The following is a 16918-nucleotide window of genomic DNA, read 5'->3' as shown; positions in this document are numbered from 1 at the left end:
CATTGGGGTATTATTTTTTTGTTTTGTTTTTAGCAACAGATAAATCATTTATATTCCATATTATAAGTCTTCGTGTGTACATAACTAAATCCACCATGTGTTTTGAAATTGGATTTTTACAATGTTAAGTGTGTATTGGACATTAACAATTTTCTTTGTCCTTCTGTTGTACTGTGTGAGCTTTGTTAACTAGTTGCTGCTAGCAAGGTGACTTTAGCCTTTAGCAACAACACAGTAATTTCATGTGCATTTGTTGTGACCTGTGAATAAAATAGTCACTGAGAGGAAAAAGAGCAGAAAACACTCAAATTAAATCAAATTACTCCGATTCACAAATCTATCTGGGACATTTTGACATGTCACAGTAGGAGAAGCACAAGTGTAAATAATTACATGATTAAAAATGAACGATGCATCCATTTAGCTGCTTCGGGTTCAGGGTCCTGGCGTTGTTCATGCTGGCTCACTGTCACACTGTCATGGCTTACTGGGACACTTGAATAGAACTGAACCATTGTTAACATTATTAGTAACACTTGTGCTTTTCCTATAATGACAAGTCAAAATGTCTGATATGAAAAAAGCCTAAAGCTCAATTTACCCAACTAAGGGGAAAATGGCTGAGCTTATATTTCACTTCTACCTTTGAAAAAGTACCATCACTTAATTCATGAAGTTATTTAATTGTGTTGTTAGGTATATTTTTAGAGTGCTACTTTCATCACATGGTGAAGAATGACTTAAGAACAAAAAAATGTGACAACTACAGTATATGGTAACATCTTCCCCTGCAGGGAAACTCTCTGGCTCTGCATTAATCAACCTCCAAAGCAGAACTAAATTGGCTGAAGAGATGTGTCTGTATGAGCAATTTGCTGCTAAAAAGGCAGCATGAATGAACAGTGAGTTTGAGACGTTCTTTAAAAGACCAAATTTGTTTGGATAAATAGTTCAATAATGTAGCCATGTTTATGTGGTAGCAAATAATCACACACGCCCACAATACAAACACACGTTTAACCGGAGAAAACATACAATATATAAATATTTTAGTCACTTAACATAAAAAAGTGCACAATAAGAATAATAACAATAATCAGCTACAATACACTTAAATCACTGACTTTAATCCCATCTGATTAATAAGAGTAGATTAGAATATTATTCTACTTAATGTATTCAATGTGCTCATTTTATCTGACTAAAAACCCATTCAGCAGTCACAAATCAAACTGGAACAACCAACAAACCATGTGTGATCAGTTACATGAACGTTTATGCAAAGTTGTCATAATAAAAAGAATGAACAGAGAGGACTGTAGTCCAAATACATGGCCGATGTGAAAACACGACTGCCCTAAATGCATGCGGCGCTGACAGCCTTCCTGTCTCTGATTTGCAGGGCGTTACATGGTTTTCTTCCTTTCCAGTCATACGCTGTGGGTGCAGCACTTCTTGTCAATCACTGCTAAGAAAGCAACAAGAGCTGAGCCTCTAGAGCTCCCTCTGTGTCTACAATAAGATTTCTATGCTATCAAAAGATTTTTATTTCATTTACTTCATCTCAGTGTTATTTATTGGTCTCTACAACCAGGCCGCAGGGTTTCTCTAATGGAACATTAAGGTTCAAATGCCTTGCTCAAAGGAACCGCAGTCTAAGCCAAAGTACTGATTCAGTGTATCTGTGGTGATTTTCCCAGGCCACTTGGGAATTTTATCCTGCGACCTTGTGGTCGGTCACAAGTTCGGTCCTTTGGAGCTCTGTGCATCCCGACGGAGGGGGCAGTGAAGCAGAGCTAATCTGTTACTAGAGAGTAACACCTCTTCCTGCACCCCCTCAGACGGCTGTAATTCAGTCGAGCTCTTAACAAGATAACACAGTTTAACATGTTCTGGCTTGTTTTTTTCCGGCCTGGAGGGCAGACGCCTGAAAAACAAAAAAAATATTATTTCTACCTACCCCTTCAGCTTCAGGTCTTTCCCAGCACTTTACTTCCATCCACGGGGTCATTACTGGGTCACAAGTACACTGTATTTTAATACCAACTTTTTTCTGTGTACAGTGACCTTTGACCTTTTATCTCTGTGCTGCCTGTTGTGTCTGGCTGAGCTTCTACACTTCACAGGAAGTATCTCTGAGTAACCGCACTGGCTAACTATGTTAAATTTTGCATGTAGAATAAGTAGGATTTGGTCCGAGAGGAGTGATGAATGAGCCAGGCTCTGGAAGAACTTAAGTGAGGTGATTTCTCTTTCTCCAAAACATAACATTAGTTTAAAAATGAGGACAGTGGCTCTGGATGATTAATCAATTAATTACTTCGACTTTCTTCCACAGCTATAATAACTCCTGACTGCCTCATGCTTTCTGTGTGATGTGAGGGCAGTATGACACCATCCGCTTCTCAAATACAATTATTGTTCGGAAACAACCTCGGACATTTTGACAAGTTTTGACACCAATCAACCTTAATTTTGTGTTAGAGCACATGAGGGCTATAGAAGACAGATGTGTGATTATGATCATATTATGATTTTATATTCTATTTTACACCTTTAAGGGATCTTTGAGTTTGTTGAGTTTGTTATTAGCCTGCAGCATATCCTGTGTCTGCATAGACGCTGCTTTCACAGAAGCTTCATTTCAGTTTGTTTTTGTTTACAAAGGACTGTGCTACCAGTTAACACAGACGAATATGAAGGCAGAATTAAAAACAGATTTAACATGTTTTACACACTGTAGGTGGAACTGCTTTCCCATGGGTCCATTAGAGGTAACAGAGAAGCTGCAAGAGACTGTGAGTGAGGTGGCTCACCAGGGCACAACGCCTGCAAGGTGTCATGACTGCTCCTTACGGTGCCGGTCAGGTGTCTCTGTGTGCTGCCAGCAAACAGCAGGAAATAGTCGACGCCTTCCTCATCCGCAGCCAGCTCTTCGTCGGTGAGCTGCACTGTGATAACACACTGCCCCTGTAAGGACAGCCACAGATAGGCAGGCAGGCAGTAAGAGGAAAGTGGATGGAAAAGAAAAAAAGCACAAAAAAAGACAGATTAACAAAAAGCAAGAAATAAAATATTAAAATATGTTTCAATAAAATAGTATTTAATCATGTTAAGATGAAGGAAATTACTGGTTGTGTTAAATCTGACTGCTGTGCTATTGTGACACACAATTTTGTGTTTCTCAAAATAAAAAAATATCGATTTATTTATTCGATAAAAGCCATTTAAGTCCTTGCTGGAACACCTGCTGAACGTCTGCAGTTAGAATGGAGTAAATGAAATATGTTTGAAGTAAAACCGTACATGGTTCTGTAAAACAAGCACATATTCCATCAAGGATTAGGTAATTAAAAGGAACACAAGTCCTGTTCACACTTGCTAAAATGCAACTTGACTAATCTAATAAGAAACAGACAGCTCTAAATAACTGTACAAAAGAATGCATTTGGACCTAATTTATCAAGCCACATTAGGAGGGAGTCAGAGATGCATGCACAGCATAGTGTGAACACAAATGCATCCCTGACATCATTAAAGACAGTCTAGATAGTGTGTATATTACGTAAAAAACTCCAAACAATTCAGAAAATTAAGGTTTTAAAGTCCACAACCAAAGCAAAAGTACCAAAACTAATGTACCGCATCTTTTCTAGCTGGGCGCAAATGTGCATGTTTATCTGTTTAGCCACACTCAGTTTCCCACAGATAAAAAATCAAATGATCAAATGATCAGGCAAATCAAATCCTATCACAATAGGTCACTTCAGGTACATTTGACACAGATTCCGACTCTAGGTGTGAACTACAATCCTTCACAAGAGTATCTAGACCATGACGGTGACAAATGCTGTGTGGAAGCTGCCAGTCTTTTCATCAACACGACTGTTTTAAACAATTACGCTACTACCTCAAAGTTAATGTGGTAATGATTTATTGACATTCAAATGCTTCACATCACGTCATTAACAAACAAACGGGGAGGAAGCAGACAGCGATGAAATATGGAGGAACAGCTTGACTTTCCGTCGACTCAGAGAAGGAGTGCAGTGAGGGTCCCACCGCATCAGAGAACAATGAAATGATTTCACAACAGGAGGAGGCAACATCATCAATAGTAACACTTATTCCTCTTATTATTTTTAAACTTCTGAACGCTTTTTAATCAGCTAATACAGCTTTTTAGCCCTTATGCATCCTTGGAATATTAACCAAGGTCAATGCTCTTTTTCCAGAGCCAGTATACTTCTTATTCATACAGTTCAACACATTCACACACGGGTTAAAAGAACTATTCAGTGGCACTTAAACAGTAGTTACTGAGTGATTACGAATTCACTTTCTGTAGACATTATGTTCCACTTTGGCTCAATGATCCAAACCAGTGAGCATGTGCATGGGACTTCTTGGCATTTAAAGATATTAGATATTAGATCATTAACTATCTATATTATTTTGTGGAGTTACAGGTTACATTAACAAAATCACTGTGCAGCACTTCCTCACTGTTTGGGAGCCAGTCCTGGTGGCTGTGAGAGTTTAGGTTACTGCCTCTGTCCTTAATGGATTTGGGGAAATTTACACTTGAGCAACCCCAGCAACATTACTCAAGATAGCGTTATGTTTGCCAATCACGTTGGTTAGTCATGATCCTAATTAGCCTTTTCTCTTGTAATGTCGAAAGTGAAAACATATTGTTTGAAAATCTGTATGGTAAGAGTATGGTCTCATATTTTATCATACTTATAAGACTAACTAGCTCTACTGTTTCTTTACTACCATGTCTTCTTCATGGATCATCAACTGGTGAGGATGCTTTTTGTCTAGCACAAGCAGCTTTAGCCTCAATCTTTCCCAGAGTAATTAACTGAGAATTACAGGGTTCTCTCTTAAAACTTCCCAAAAAGTCAGCCTGAGGCCGCGTTTTCAAACAACTCATGGAACTATTGGTAACTAAATTAGCTGGCAAAAGCTGATCAAATCTGCCAGCGACTGTCGTAGTTTCCACTGACAAAATCTAAGCCTGCTTTTGTCTACCTCTGTCTGAAATCAAGCACCATTGTTACTAGGAGTAAATCTTCCAGTGTTGTCCCGTATGAGAACTGAAAGCTGATTTCAGGAAAAAAAAAACAATCCACATAAAAATGTCTACATCTTTTCCAGCCATATGATGTGTATAGCCAGTATTGCCAATATGATAACATTCTGATGTGAAAATATGATTATGCACAGTTCATTGTGCAGCTTGCTGTTTTTCTAAAGTGACAATCGGCTATGCTGTGGCTGAGCATTGCGTGGCATGATGTGGTGTCATCTGAGGACAGACGAAGGAGGAGGAGAGGCAACAAAAAAAGAGGGATATTGTTCGGAATTAGCTTATTTCCACTGGGGGAATGCAGCTTGTTGACACCGAGGAGGGATAATGGGACATTTCTTCCCACTAAATCTGACCAGTGTTGCAATCTTTTCACCAGCTCCGTCCAACATGTACAGCCTGATGTGGCGGCCAGTGTGAAGGAGAGCTTAGCAGTCAGGGTTAAAGGTGCTTCCTCCTCCTCTTATAAAGTGGTAGCCTCAGGGCCTTGTTCCATACAGGGGGTATCAGCAGGTTGACGGCAGCGAGGCTAACCAGCAGCCTTGGGATCTGCAAGTCTGTTTGGCAATCCGCTGCTGCTGCTGAGCAATGTGAGGGGGAAAATGTGTTCAAAGGCAACCACATAGCCCAGAGGCCACAGGAAGAGAAACAGCCTGTAGTAACCTTCTGAGAGCCGGGACTGAATACATTGACTTGCAGCGTGGAGGCTGCAGGTTTTGCTATGCAAGGAGAGTCTCCGCTTTAACAAGCAGAGCAGAGGCACCGGCGTAAATGAGTTGTAGATGGGTGGAAGCCAGCATGCATGACATTCTCTCCATTAAAAACTCATCTCTTATCCCAAGCCCAGATTGGAAATTAGGGTTTGGTGCTACTGAACAGATTGGTACCTCTGTGGATTTGTGAGTTTGCACTCTACGTGAAAATGAAAACGTATTAGTGTGAAATAAGTTCCACATCCTCACTACGAACAAAAGAGGAGCAAAAGGAGAAGCGGTTTTCTCTCAACTGCTGAAGGCGGGTGGTAAATCACCTCAGTCACAATACCAACCTGATGCATTTGGCACAATAGCTGCTCAAATTATTTCTGACGGAACCACAGCAGGCTCTTATTTTGTCTAAATTAATATCCGCCCATCATAAATAACATTATGAGCCACTGATTTTTTACAATGACTTGCAAACAGATTAAATAAAGAATTGAATTCACAAAATCCTGTCACTCTCCTCTGAGTTTTTACCTCCTCAGTCGTGATTGCTTATAATCAATGTGTGAATTGAAACTTATTTAGATAAAAGAGAAAGATTAAAGAGGAGAATAGAATATCATCTGAATAAGATCTTTGTTACTCCTTTTGGAGGCAAGTATGGTGGCAGGGGGTGTAGGTGGAGAAACAGAGATGTGAAACATCTGCTGGGGATGGCAGGAAACACAGCTGCACACGCCGACCTTTGTAAAGCATGAAAACAAGCGCACACAAAAACTGAAACTAACACCGCTGACAAAAAGAATAACTACGATTCAAAATACAATATACCTGAGTGACTCCTTGCTTGTCCAGTTTAATTCAGAAAAACAAACCAGCAGTTCCAGAGCTGTGTGTTATGTGCACAAATGGATGTCTTTCAGCCTCACTGTATGACTGTGCTCTCTGCTGGTAATAAGTACTTAACAAAGTGACCTGCTGGGGTATTGACCTGCTAATCATGGAGCTTCAACGGGGAACAGGCAGCTTTTAAGCAACATCAAAAGAACAGCTGGAGGCTATGAACCCAACCCCCTCTTTTTAAATATGCATATGTGAGTGGTGGCCCTTTCTACACATCCTGCAACTGTACCGAGTTCAACTATCCAGGTATGCTGGTGGTTGGTTTTAGGCCTTCACACATACTGGCTGCTTTTAATGATGATTTTAGAACTTTAAGCATGCAGTTTTAAAAAAATGTTTATCCCCCTGGCTGGGTTTCTTACTATAGGCAGCTAAACTATAGGAGGTTTGCTCCACTTCAGAACCCAAACTAATTGTAAAGACATCCCATGGCCCCTCTAAGACATTTTCCTTTAATTACTGTAAATTCAAGAGACCTGCCTTTTACTCAGTCCTGTTGCATAGAAACTGCTATAATAACAATAAAAAATGTACTATGGACAACAGGTCAGAGGTATAAAGAGCTTGTGTGATAAAAAGTTAAAGGTTTATGGCTACACTTTCCTGAAACTGTGCGTTAATCCCCGCTGGCATTCACACGTACTGTATGATTTTTACTAGCGAGTGGAGCTAACCTAACATCAGAGGGTTTCTTTGACAGCAGAATGCTTCAGCCTTTTATGTGGTTTACCCAGAAACGTTGTTGCTTATGTCCCTACTAGAGCTGTGAAAGACAATTTATGGAAATCTTACTTGTTGGCAAGTGGCCAGATCCAGACTCACAGTAAATTAACTCCTGGACATGTAAAATTGCCAAAGCATTGACAAATTAAACACACTCTTTTCCCTCCAGTTGACAAAGGCTGCCAACATCTAGAGCATCCGTCAGCCCTATAGCAGTGCAGTTAGAGACCACGACATAGCAGAGAGGTCACACGTTCAATCAGCACAATTGCTGCCATGTCCAACAGTAATGTGTCCTGTGTTGCAGACTCAGTGAAATTAATCTGAAAATAACACAAAATTAACTTTTTGACTCAACTACCAAGGGGACTGGCAGAGAAAAAAATCCACCGGCCAAAATAATAAATTGCCTTTTTTTCTTTGGCATACTGGCGACACACAGAACAACTCATCACCACAGCCTCAGAATCATACTGTAGCATACTGTTGCTCCAAACTCCAAACCTCCATTTCTCAAAAAACTTTCTTTATTATTTGCTTCGTCCTCCGTTACTCCTTGTATATGTCGCCACATAATAGCTATTTAATTAACGGTAGCTAGCAGCAGACCAGTGGCAAGTGACAGTTGAGCGGAGAGCTGAGATGTCAAGTAGCTGATGTCCCATACAGTAAATGGTGCGGTGAAACACTTGAGACGGTCTGTAGCTGGTGCCCCTTTGCCCCAGACCATCTCAAGCGCTCCTACAGCTTCACAGCAGTTTAGACGTGTGTAAAAAACACATATGGCACGCGCGTCTACACTGTATAGGGACAAACATAAGTAATTTCCTCTGAGCTATCATGCCAGATATTTTATTACATTACTATTTTGGTACAAACATTTACCCGACAGTGTGGCAGATAGCCTTCTGAGAATTACTCGCCAAACGGAAAATCTACCCATCTTTGGCACTTTACGGGTGTTAATTTCAGACCCTGCACAGACTTAACCCCTACCTGCTCATTTATAGTAGTTTTTTACAGACACTCCTAAAGTCATCCTCTGACCGATGGTTCATATGCCCTCCCTGCTCCCTCAAATTGCCCCCTAAAACAAAATTTTATCTCTCTCCTTCTAATACTAATGATTTAAACTATTTTAAACTGGGGCTGTCATTTTCAGTCATTCTGGATGGCAAAAAGGTACAATTAGAGACCGACTACTTAACCCTTATGCGCTATCGCACTGTGAATTGCTGTGATAAGTGTCTAAAATCTGATGGCTAATGAGGCCTGACTGCCCGCCTTGTTCCACTGAAGAGTCTGACTGTAAATCACAGATATGGTTGTCTGGGTGGTTAAGGTGTGAGCCAGTCTAGCCTTTAGAGTAACACACACAAACACACTTGTCTCTGGCTTATCACATATCCTGTGTGCCTTCCTCACCTGTTAGTGATAGGGGACCAGTGCAACCACTCAGATACTCACTCAGAAATATCTCCAACCTCATTACATATAGGCTATATCAAAGAAAACAGGTTACACAATGCAAAACTGTAGAAATTTTAGAATTTCATATTACGTGGAATTGTATTTAGCACCCAAAAAAAGGTACTTCATAAGGAAAAGGACAGCAGAAAATTGGTTTAGTCCTGGAAAAAATAGAACGAGTCAACTGATGAGGAAATTCAGCCATCTTCAGGGTAACAAAGATCATGGGATTGACCACTTGTTAGGGGCATGGGTATAGACAGCTGCACTGTCATAACCTGTGATGATAACCTGATAACCCTCTTCCTGAACCATCTCTGGCTCCACTGGTAAGCAGACCACCCAGGTACCTCTGTTTAAGGGCAAGTCACGGGAGAGTATGGGGATGTTAGAGAGGTCTGCTCACTGTGTTGTCTAGACATCCCAAATCCAGGTAAGTGGTTACAAAATGGATGGATCGATTAATGGTAGATGGTTAATAAAACTTTTTTTTAAACTAAGCTTTGAATAATAATAATCAGCGTCACATCAGACTCTAACAAAAAGGAAATGTAGTTGAATTTATCCATATGTTCACTAAGTTTCAAAGGCTGTTCAGCTCTTCAGGCAAAAGTTCGACATTTTAGGAAATACGCTTATTCTCTTTCCTGCTGAGTTAGATGAGAAGACTGATACGACTCATGTCTGTCAGTTAAATACCAAGCTACAGCCAGCCCTGGTTAGCTTATCTTAGCATAAAGACTGCAAAAAGACTGGAGACAAAATCAATTTTCTCATCTAATTATTTCTCAAAATGTTAAGCTATTGCTTTAGTAACCAGCTTTAAAAATACTATATGGCAAAGGCCTTTTACTTGTTTTTCAAATATTGTTCAATATTGTAGATACACCACTCTTCGGAAAAAAAAAAGCAACTTTACAGTACAGCCTTCTGTTTTACATACACACACACAGTCTGCATTATCACAACATTTCAGTTTACTGTCCAGCAATCAAGAGGTCAGGTCCAGGTAAACTAGACATCAGTTTGTCCTATGCTGAATAATTGTTATTATTATAAGTTCCAAGGACTCTAAGTGCAGTACCTATTCTCTGATTGAACAGTGAGGTTTGCCATTTGCTCCTTTCAGCCAAAACACCATATTAAATATGTTCTAAAGGGGTTCGCTTTGGACAAAATGACCACCAGATGGGAAATGTTTTCCTATCAGTAGTCTTGTTTGTGTCTTATGTTGGACATTTTTCAATAAATTATTTGGGTCTATGTAAAACATGATAACTAAAATACACAGTGGACGGACAGAAAGCATTATACATGTTTGCCAGTCAGCAAACATTAAACAGCCAGTTGATTTGTATGCTGATGTTGTGTTTGCCACTATCTGGCCCTGCACACCCACACAGTTGTTTTCAGTTATTCCAGATGATTGAACCTGTTCTCATATCAGGCGAAGCTATTCCAGGAATTACACAAGGTCATCAAGTCTAAATACTAATAAGAATGATAAAGGTGGCAGTTATCCTGCCCTAACAGGTACAACAAACCTCAGCCACATCCTGCACACCAATATGGTTGGTGCTAGATTGGATCAGCCGGGGGGACAATTTGTGAAACTCTTGTGAGATTTGTATGCATTTTGTTTCTCTATTGCCCTAACCCTAACTTTAATCCTAACCCTACCCTTAACCTTAACATCAACCCTGACTCTAACCTTAACCTAAGCCTAACGTTAACCCTAACCCCACTCGCGAGAGCTTGTCCCTCCAGCTGATCCAACCTAGCATTTACCTACAAACACGACGCAAACCTAAGAAGAGGTCTAATCAGGCAAAACACCTGTGTGAGTGTACTAATGGTGGGCACTAGAAACAAACAGAACTGTGAACACAACGGAAATAGCTTCTATGTTAGTAACAGTATGAATAGTGATACTTACATACAATAGTATGAACAATGATACTTACATACAATGGAGCTTGCTGTGGATTGAGTTTCATGTCACTGGACACTGTAAAGAAAAGAACAAATTACAGGTTGTAGCTTTCCATTCTGTTAATATACAATAGATATCATGACAAAAAAACAAGATAATGTCTTAAAGCAGTATTAATAGATGTCTTGGCTTCTAGAGGCATCGCAAAAAGCTGAAAAGACAACATTAACAGTTTAGCACCTTATGAGGTTGATATGGCTAACATGTTAGCAAATAGTTGGCTATTTAGCAGGAGACACACACTGACATAAGCATGAGTCTGAAGTTTTATCTACACAGCACAGTATCACAAATCACAAATTTGCCTCACGGAGCTTTACAATTTATACAGGATACATCACACTCTATCCTTAGACCCTCAATAAGTCCCCAAAACAAGCTTTTAAGAGGGAAAAAATGGAAGAAACCTCTGGAGTGCTGTGCAAGTAGCATATGGTGGTTAGGCTATCTCAGAGCTTTTTGAAATTACACATAGTCATTTGAGCCATTGTTCAAATGAGAAAATGTGTTGATAAACTGACTGTATACTACTCAGTGCCAAACAGCTGACAAAGTTAGCAACTAGGGCTGTGTAATATGAAGATATATAATGGGTAACGACAGAAAAACGTCTATCGTTTCATATTATGCTCTATTGTTTATTTCGTTGTGTCATAAAGCACATTCTTTACGGCAATATTTTTCATCTTTCGAGTCCATCTTCTGCGTGGATTGCATTAATGAATAACTCTTGGTTTTTTACTCACAAAGTTTTAAATGCACTCACTTATTCACGTTACTTCTTAAATGTCAGTGTTATGCTTTACTAACTGAAATAAGCTGCTATAGTGTTTTAAATTAATCAATCCCCACAAAGACATTGTTCTAAATAACGCAACATGAGACATCAGGTAATTATTCCTTCAAAATAAATACCGGCTCTAGCAACATCAGAACATTGTTCCCGACAAGGTGACAGTTAAGCTTGACCCTGGCAGTCATCCCAACACTCTGCGGGAGGTTAACAGTCCGTGAGTACAGAACAGACACACACTGAATCACACACAGGAGATCACACACTCATGATCCAACCAAATCTATCCAATCTCTATCTGTGCTTGTTTCTTCAAAGACAGCCAATGAGTACAAAATTTTGTGAGCTATTAAGACTCCTGCATCCTCCAATCACCCATCAGTTCTTTACTAAGCAAAAATAATAAGGGTGATCCACCACCAAAACACACAACTTTGCCACTTCTACATGGCTTTATTTCAGGAAGATCAGTTAGCAGGATTTACCGGCTCATGTTCACGTTTGATTCCCTACTCCCAGTTTGGGATGCAAGCTGTTTTCTGGGTACAAGGTCAGAAACAGTGGGTGTGTAATTACATCTAAACAAATATATTACAGTTATAGACTTGAGGACAAATGGTTTGAAAACCTTTTTTGTTGAACTTTCTTGAAGAGATCTTGGCCTGCTTGCATTAATCAATGAGTCAAGGGATTGGTCGGCTTTGAGAGCCTGTATTCTCCTCAGTTATTCAGAGAGACAATTTTCTTTTGTTTGCTGTTCCCTGGCACTAAAACAAGTCCTTGCTGCTAGCCTCAGTGGTCAGCAGTGCATTAATCACATGAACCCCTCAGCGGGGGAGGCAGCGACAAAAGGCCAGGACCTAATGAGTTCAGCAGAGAACACCAAAAGAGTCAATGTTGGACTCGGCAGAGCGCTGAAGCACAGCGAGGCCAATTTACTTTCTGCAGCCCAATCCAAACATTTTTCCACTTTTCTGCTAAATAAATAGGCTCGAGCTAGAATTAGGCGGATCAGGTAAGGGGATAATCAGTAGCTCTAATAATACTCTGGAGTCTAATCCTCTTGCCTTAAGTGCACTGGGCCTGAGACCAACCTCCTCACCACATGCACAACTCTGACTGATAAGATTGTCACATAATGTGCCCAACAGGCTCACTGGTTCTTTTATATATTTGAAATTTTGGACATTTGTCATCTGGTGGTGCTGCCCTTAAGACCAATCCAAAGAACATAAGCCAGCATGGGTCAGCCGTTAACCAATCAACAGTTTGCCGTTGATCAGTTAACCGCTGAGAATATTTTTGCACACACTCTGCTAACGGCGAGACATTTACATGTTCACAACATGACATGACAACATTTGTCAACATTGTTTTTGAATGGATAAAGTAGCGGTGTAAAACCGACTTCTACATGGAGTGTTGCATTATGGGTTGTATGTAGCATTAATGTTGCTAGGCTAGTGAGTGTCTTAAAGTCTGTTTATGGTGAGTGTGTTAGAGTCAGCCAGCACTAAAAGTGTTTCGTTAGTCCACTTTAACCTGCAGGAGTTTCAGAACGCTCATATAAATGTGTGAGTCTGCCACGGAGGAAATAATTTCATGACGAGTGAAAATTAGGGTCTTCCGACATCTCTACTGCAAGTGGAATATGTCAAGCTGCCAAATAACCACTGTGACAGATGATAAGGAGCTCAAAAAGACAAATAGGCAGTTGTATTAATGCTAACTGCAAGAGAAAATTATTTTTTACTGCTTCCAAGAGCCTGGTAGGAGAGTGTGTGAGTATGTAACTACACTTTGATGTAAATCAAAAAGTAATGTTATTTTTCCAAAAACAGCTACTGGAAAAGGTGGGTTGTCTTGTGATCAGGGTTGCCTTATACTCATATTATTATTTATACTCATACCTCCAGCCCGAGTACGTTATGCCATCAAGAGCTTCTGTGACTAAATGCATTAAAAAACACTTCAAGGAGAAGAAGGATGAGCTCAAGCTAGCTCTGACCACCTACTGCTTGACAGCTCTCACAACCGAAACTGACATCCATAGTTGGGGTCCTGCTTTAATAGGCCAATTCACTTCGTACATGGTCTATGATGTACACACTAAAGTTGTTTTCTCATATGAACTCCGGACAATGTCTGGACAATCAGGTCTCGACATTGTCCATAGTTGCCCTTTCACACATGTAATACATAACAGGACATTGTCCATGTCAGATGCCTTCTCATCTACTGGAAATACTCTGTTTAGTATAGGCAAGGGGTGGCACCTGGGTAGAGCGTGCAGGAGGCAGGACATGACGCAAAAAGTATGTGTGGTCATGTAGCCAGTTTGTGATTTGGTCATAAACAACCGAGTCTCTTGCCATTCATTGAATGTGCCTGACAATTTTGGCATCAGCCCTTACCAATAGAAGATCCCCCATCTCATCTCTCCAGTTAGACATTTTCATTGGTGTCTTCGTGTAAATGACCCTTCTTCTTTGTCGCATAATAGAAATGTCATCAACATGTCACTTGCTGTGAATTCGCAGGAAAACGACCTGTTATATTCACACATGGGCTCAATCGGACATTACACAGTCTCTGTACGAGAGTGCTGGCAGGTTGAAATCCATTTAATGTCCGGTCCAACTGATTCAGGCATTTGCGTTCTGACATACAGTTCCTCCAGGTAATTTCTGAATAACTTCAGGGTTGCAGTGCATATATGAAAAGAGTTTAAATGTTCCAGCCATTGGGCCTCAAGCCTTGTTTATACTTGCATGAGACACTGTGGTGCAGGTGCCTGCCAATGGCACACGAGCTACGAGCATGCACAGAGGCATTTATGCTCAATGTGTTGTCTGTTGCATTATTCTCTGAAACGCCAGGGGGTGTACAAAGAAAATATTCTGTGAATACGCAAGAAGTCAACAAAAATTACCAGAAGAACGTCAGTATCCAACATGGTTACAAACTTTGCCATGGAGCTCATTGTTGCTGAGGAAGAATTTATCTGCTAATGGCTATTAAAACTACAAAGGCGACGCAGGAGAAGGTGGTCTGTCCATCCTTTACATGCAGAGGGAAGCCTTGACGGGGAATGTAGGTGTGGGCCAAGGCATGCTATTGATGAGGAAATGCACTTCAACTACTTCTGCTTGTCCACACACAGCACGCACCTAGTTACAAAAATTTAGAGGTGCACAACCAAGTGCTACGACAACTTGTGGAGCCTTCGTGCTTGACACGAAAGACACAATGGCGTAATTTTTGGCACACACACTCTTGCAACAGGGACACTGCATTGAGCCTAAACCTAGTTTCAGAAATTTCATTTATGCAACATCTTATTGACCACTAGGTGACCTAGCACATTGCACAATAAGAAAATATTTGGAACTCAGTTGTGGGACTACATTCACAGTTTTCACTGTTGATAACATTTATTCATACATGAAAGGTTTTCTGAGCTCCATGCCCTTTATCTCCACCCTGCTCTACATTCTCTACACATTCACACCTGGCAGTTGCAGAACAGAGAGAAGGTCTGCCACTGTAAAAATAATGTCATATTTACATTTATAGTTTAAGATGTCTTCACCTGCACCTTCACAGTTGTTGGGGCGATTGAGTTAGGAAGGGTGTAGTTGGTTGTGTTGTGGTGTTTTGGTATTCTAAATGTCAGAAAACCTCTCTAGAGATACTCTGACATCCCTTAAATTGAGCTGGACAGCATTGTGACATTTTCCTGTCAACATCACTTTGGAGTTTTTTCTAATATAATGCATGAATGGATGTAACATAAAAAAGGAAGTTGATCCGGTTTTATTGCATCATCACAGGATGTAATTGCTCCATTAGTTGCTTTGGATTCATCGAGGACCTGTCATATTGCAACATTCTTCCAAAACTTCCTCTCGAGTTGACTGTCAAGCTAAGCTAGTTGGCCAATCTAAAGCAGCAAACATCCTCCCACATGAGGAGGTAATCAGGCTAACATATAGCTGCTAGGGTCCCATTATGATCAAAATGTGTTTTCTATGAACAAGTTAACTTCAAGAGGAAACACGGTGGACAATTCACAAAATACTTCACATGAACACACAACTACACCCATTTTCTGAATGAACAAGAAAATTAGTAAGTTATAGCCTTTATCTTTTTGTCTGTAGTTCAATTCAAAACCTGCAGGAGTTGATGAGAGAGATGGGATTTTACCAAACAGTAAATCAAACCAAATTAAAATAACAGACTAAAAGAGGCTACAAGCTGGGTGGGGCTGCAGAACTTGGTGTTAATTCTCTGTGTATTCATGACTACAAGAGACTCTTTCACACGGCAGGGAGTCACTTGATTCTATGTTAATATCAACTAGAAATACCGCCTCACAGTTGTATGCCTCTGCCAGCCAGTCAAGTTGCAGTTTACATCCATGTCTGTCCAGACTCATAATATTTGTAGTGAAGACTTTGAAGGAATTTAATAAAAGGTATTATGTGTATTTTTGGCAAATGGAAGTTTTGGAAATGGAAGTTATCACTATATTGACATGTATGATTCCAGTGAATAATTTGCAGTGAGAAATATGCTGTCTTCACTTCATCACATGGTGCAACTATAATCACCTGAAGCTCAATATCAGCAAAGTCAATGAGCTTGTAGTGGACTACCAGAGGTACTGGAGGCCCCCTGTCCTGGTTGTCATCCAGGGAGAGGAAGTGAAGAGGGTGGACTCATAAAAGTACCTTGGGAAAGCAAAATAGAAAGCTACAAATTCTAAAATGTAGATACTTCACACACATATCTGGCAGCACAGAAGATCTATACAATCACTACAGTTTCAAGGTGGGTGCCAAGATTAATGTCACCAATTCAGTATCTGACCAAATGTGAAATATGGTCACAATCTCCCCTTCTGTTCCGTTGAATAATGGCCAGAAAAGTGTTTTTGCAGAACGTTATGATGTCACAGTGAAGTTGACCTTTGACCTTTTGGATATATTTCATCACTTCATCATTTTATCCTATTAGACATTTGTATGAAACTTTGTCATTATTAGCATATGAATTCTTAAGTTATGGCCAAAGACGTGTTTTGTGAGGTCACAGTAACCTTTGGCCACCAAAATCTAATCAGTTCATCCTTGAGCCCAAGTGGATGTTTGTGCCAGATGTAATGAGATTCCCTCTGGACGTTCCTGACATATTATATTCACAAGAATGGGATGGACGTGAGGTCACAGTGA

The 16918-nt window shown here is 40.2% G+C and overlaps 1 protein-coding gene across 5 annotated transcripts in view; it reads right to left on the bottom strand.

The window, feature by feature from the left end:
* LOC137186726 (A-kinase anchor protein 13) overlaps positions 1-16918 on the bottom strand; it is a 110260-nt gene that overhangs the window by 78228 nt on the left and 15114 nt on the right. For all 5 annotated transcript variants that reach the window (XM_067595790.1, XM_067595785.1, XM_067595779.1 and 2 more), the window contains exons 2-3: positions 10860-10903; positions 2817-2970 (exon numbers count right to left, since the gene is read on the bottom strand). In XM_067595790.1, coding sequence (XP_067451891.1) covers positions 2817-2970; positions 10860-10892 — 187 coding nt within the window. In that variant the 5' untranslated portion in view covers positions 10893-10903. The remainder of the gene's footprint in view (positions 1-2816; positions 2971-10859; positions 10904-16918) is intronic.

The sequence above is a fragment of the Thunnus thynnus genome, chromosome 1 (assembly GCF_963924715.1).
Source record: "Thunnus thynnus chromosome 1, fThuThy2.1, whole genome shotgun sequence".
Taxonomy (NCBI): domain Eukaryota; kingdom Metazoa; phylum Chordata; class Actinopteri; order Scombriformes; family Scombridae; genus Thunnus; species Thunnus thynnus.
The sequence above is the reverse complement of the archived record's forward strand: the minus strand, read 5'-3'. Positions and strand labels throughout refer to the sequence as shown.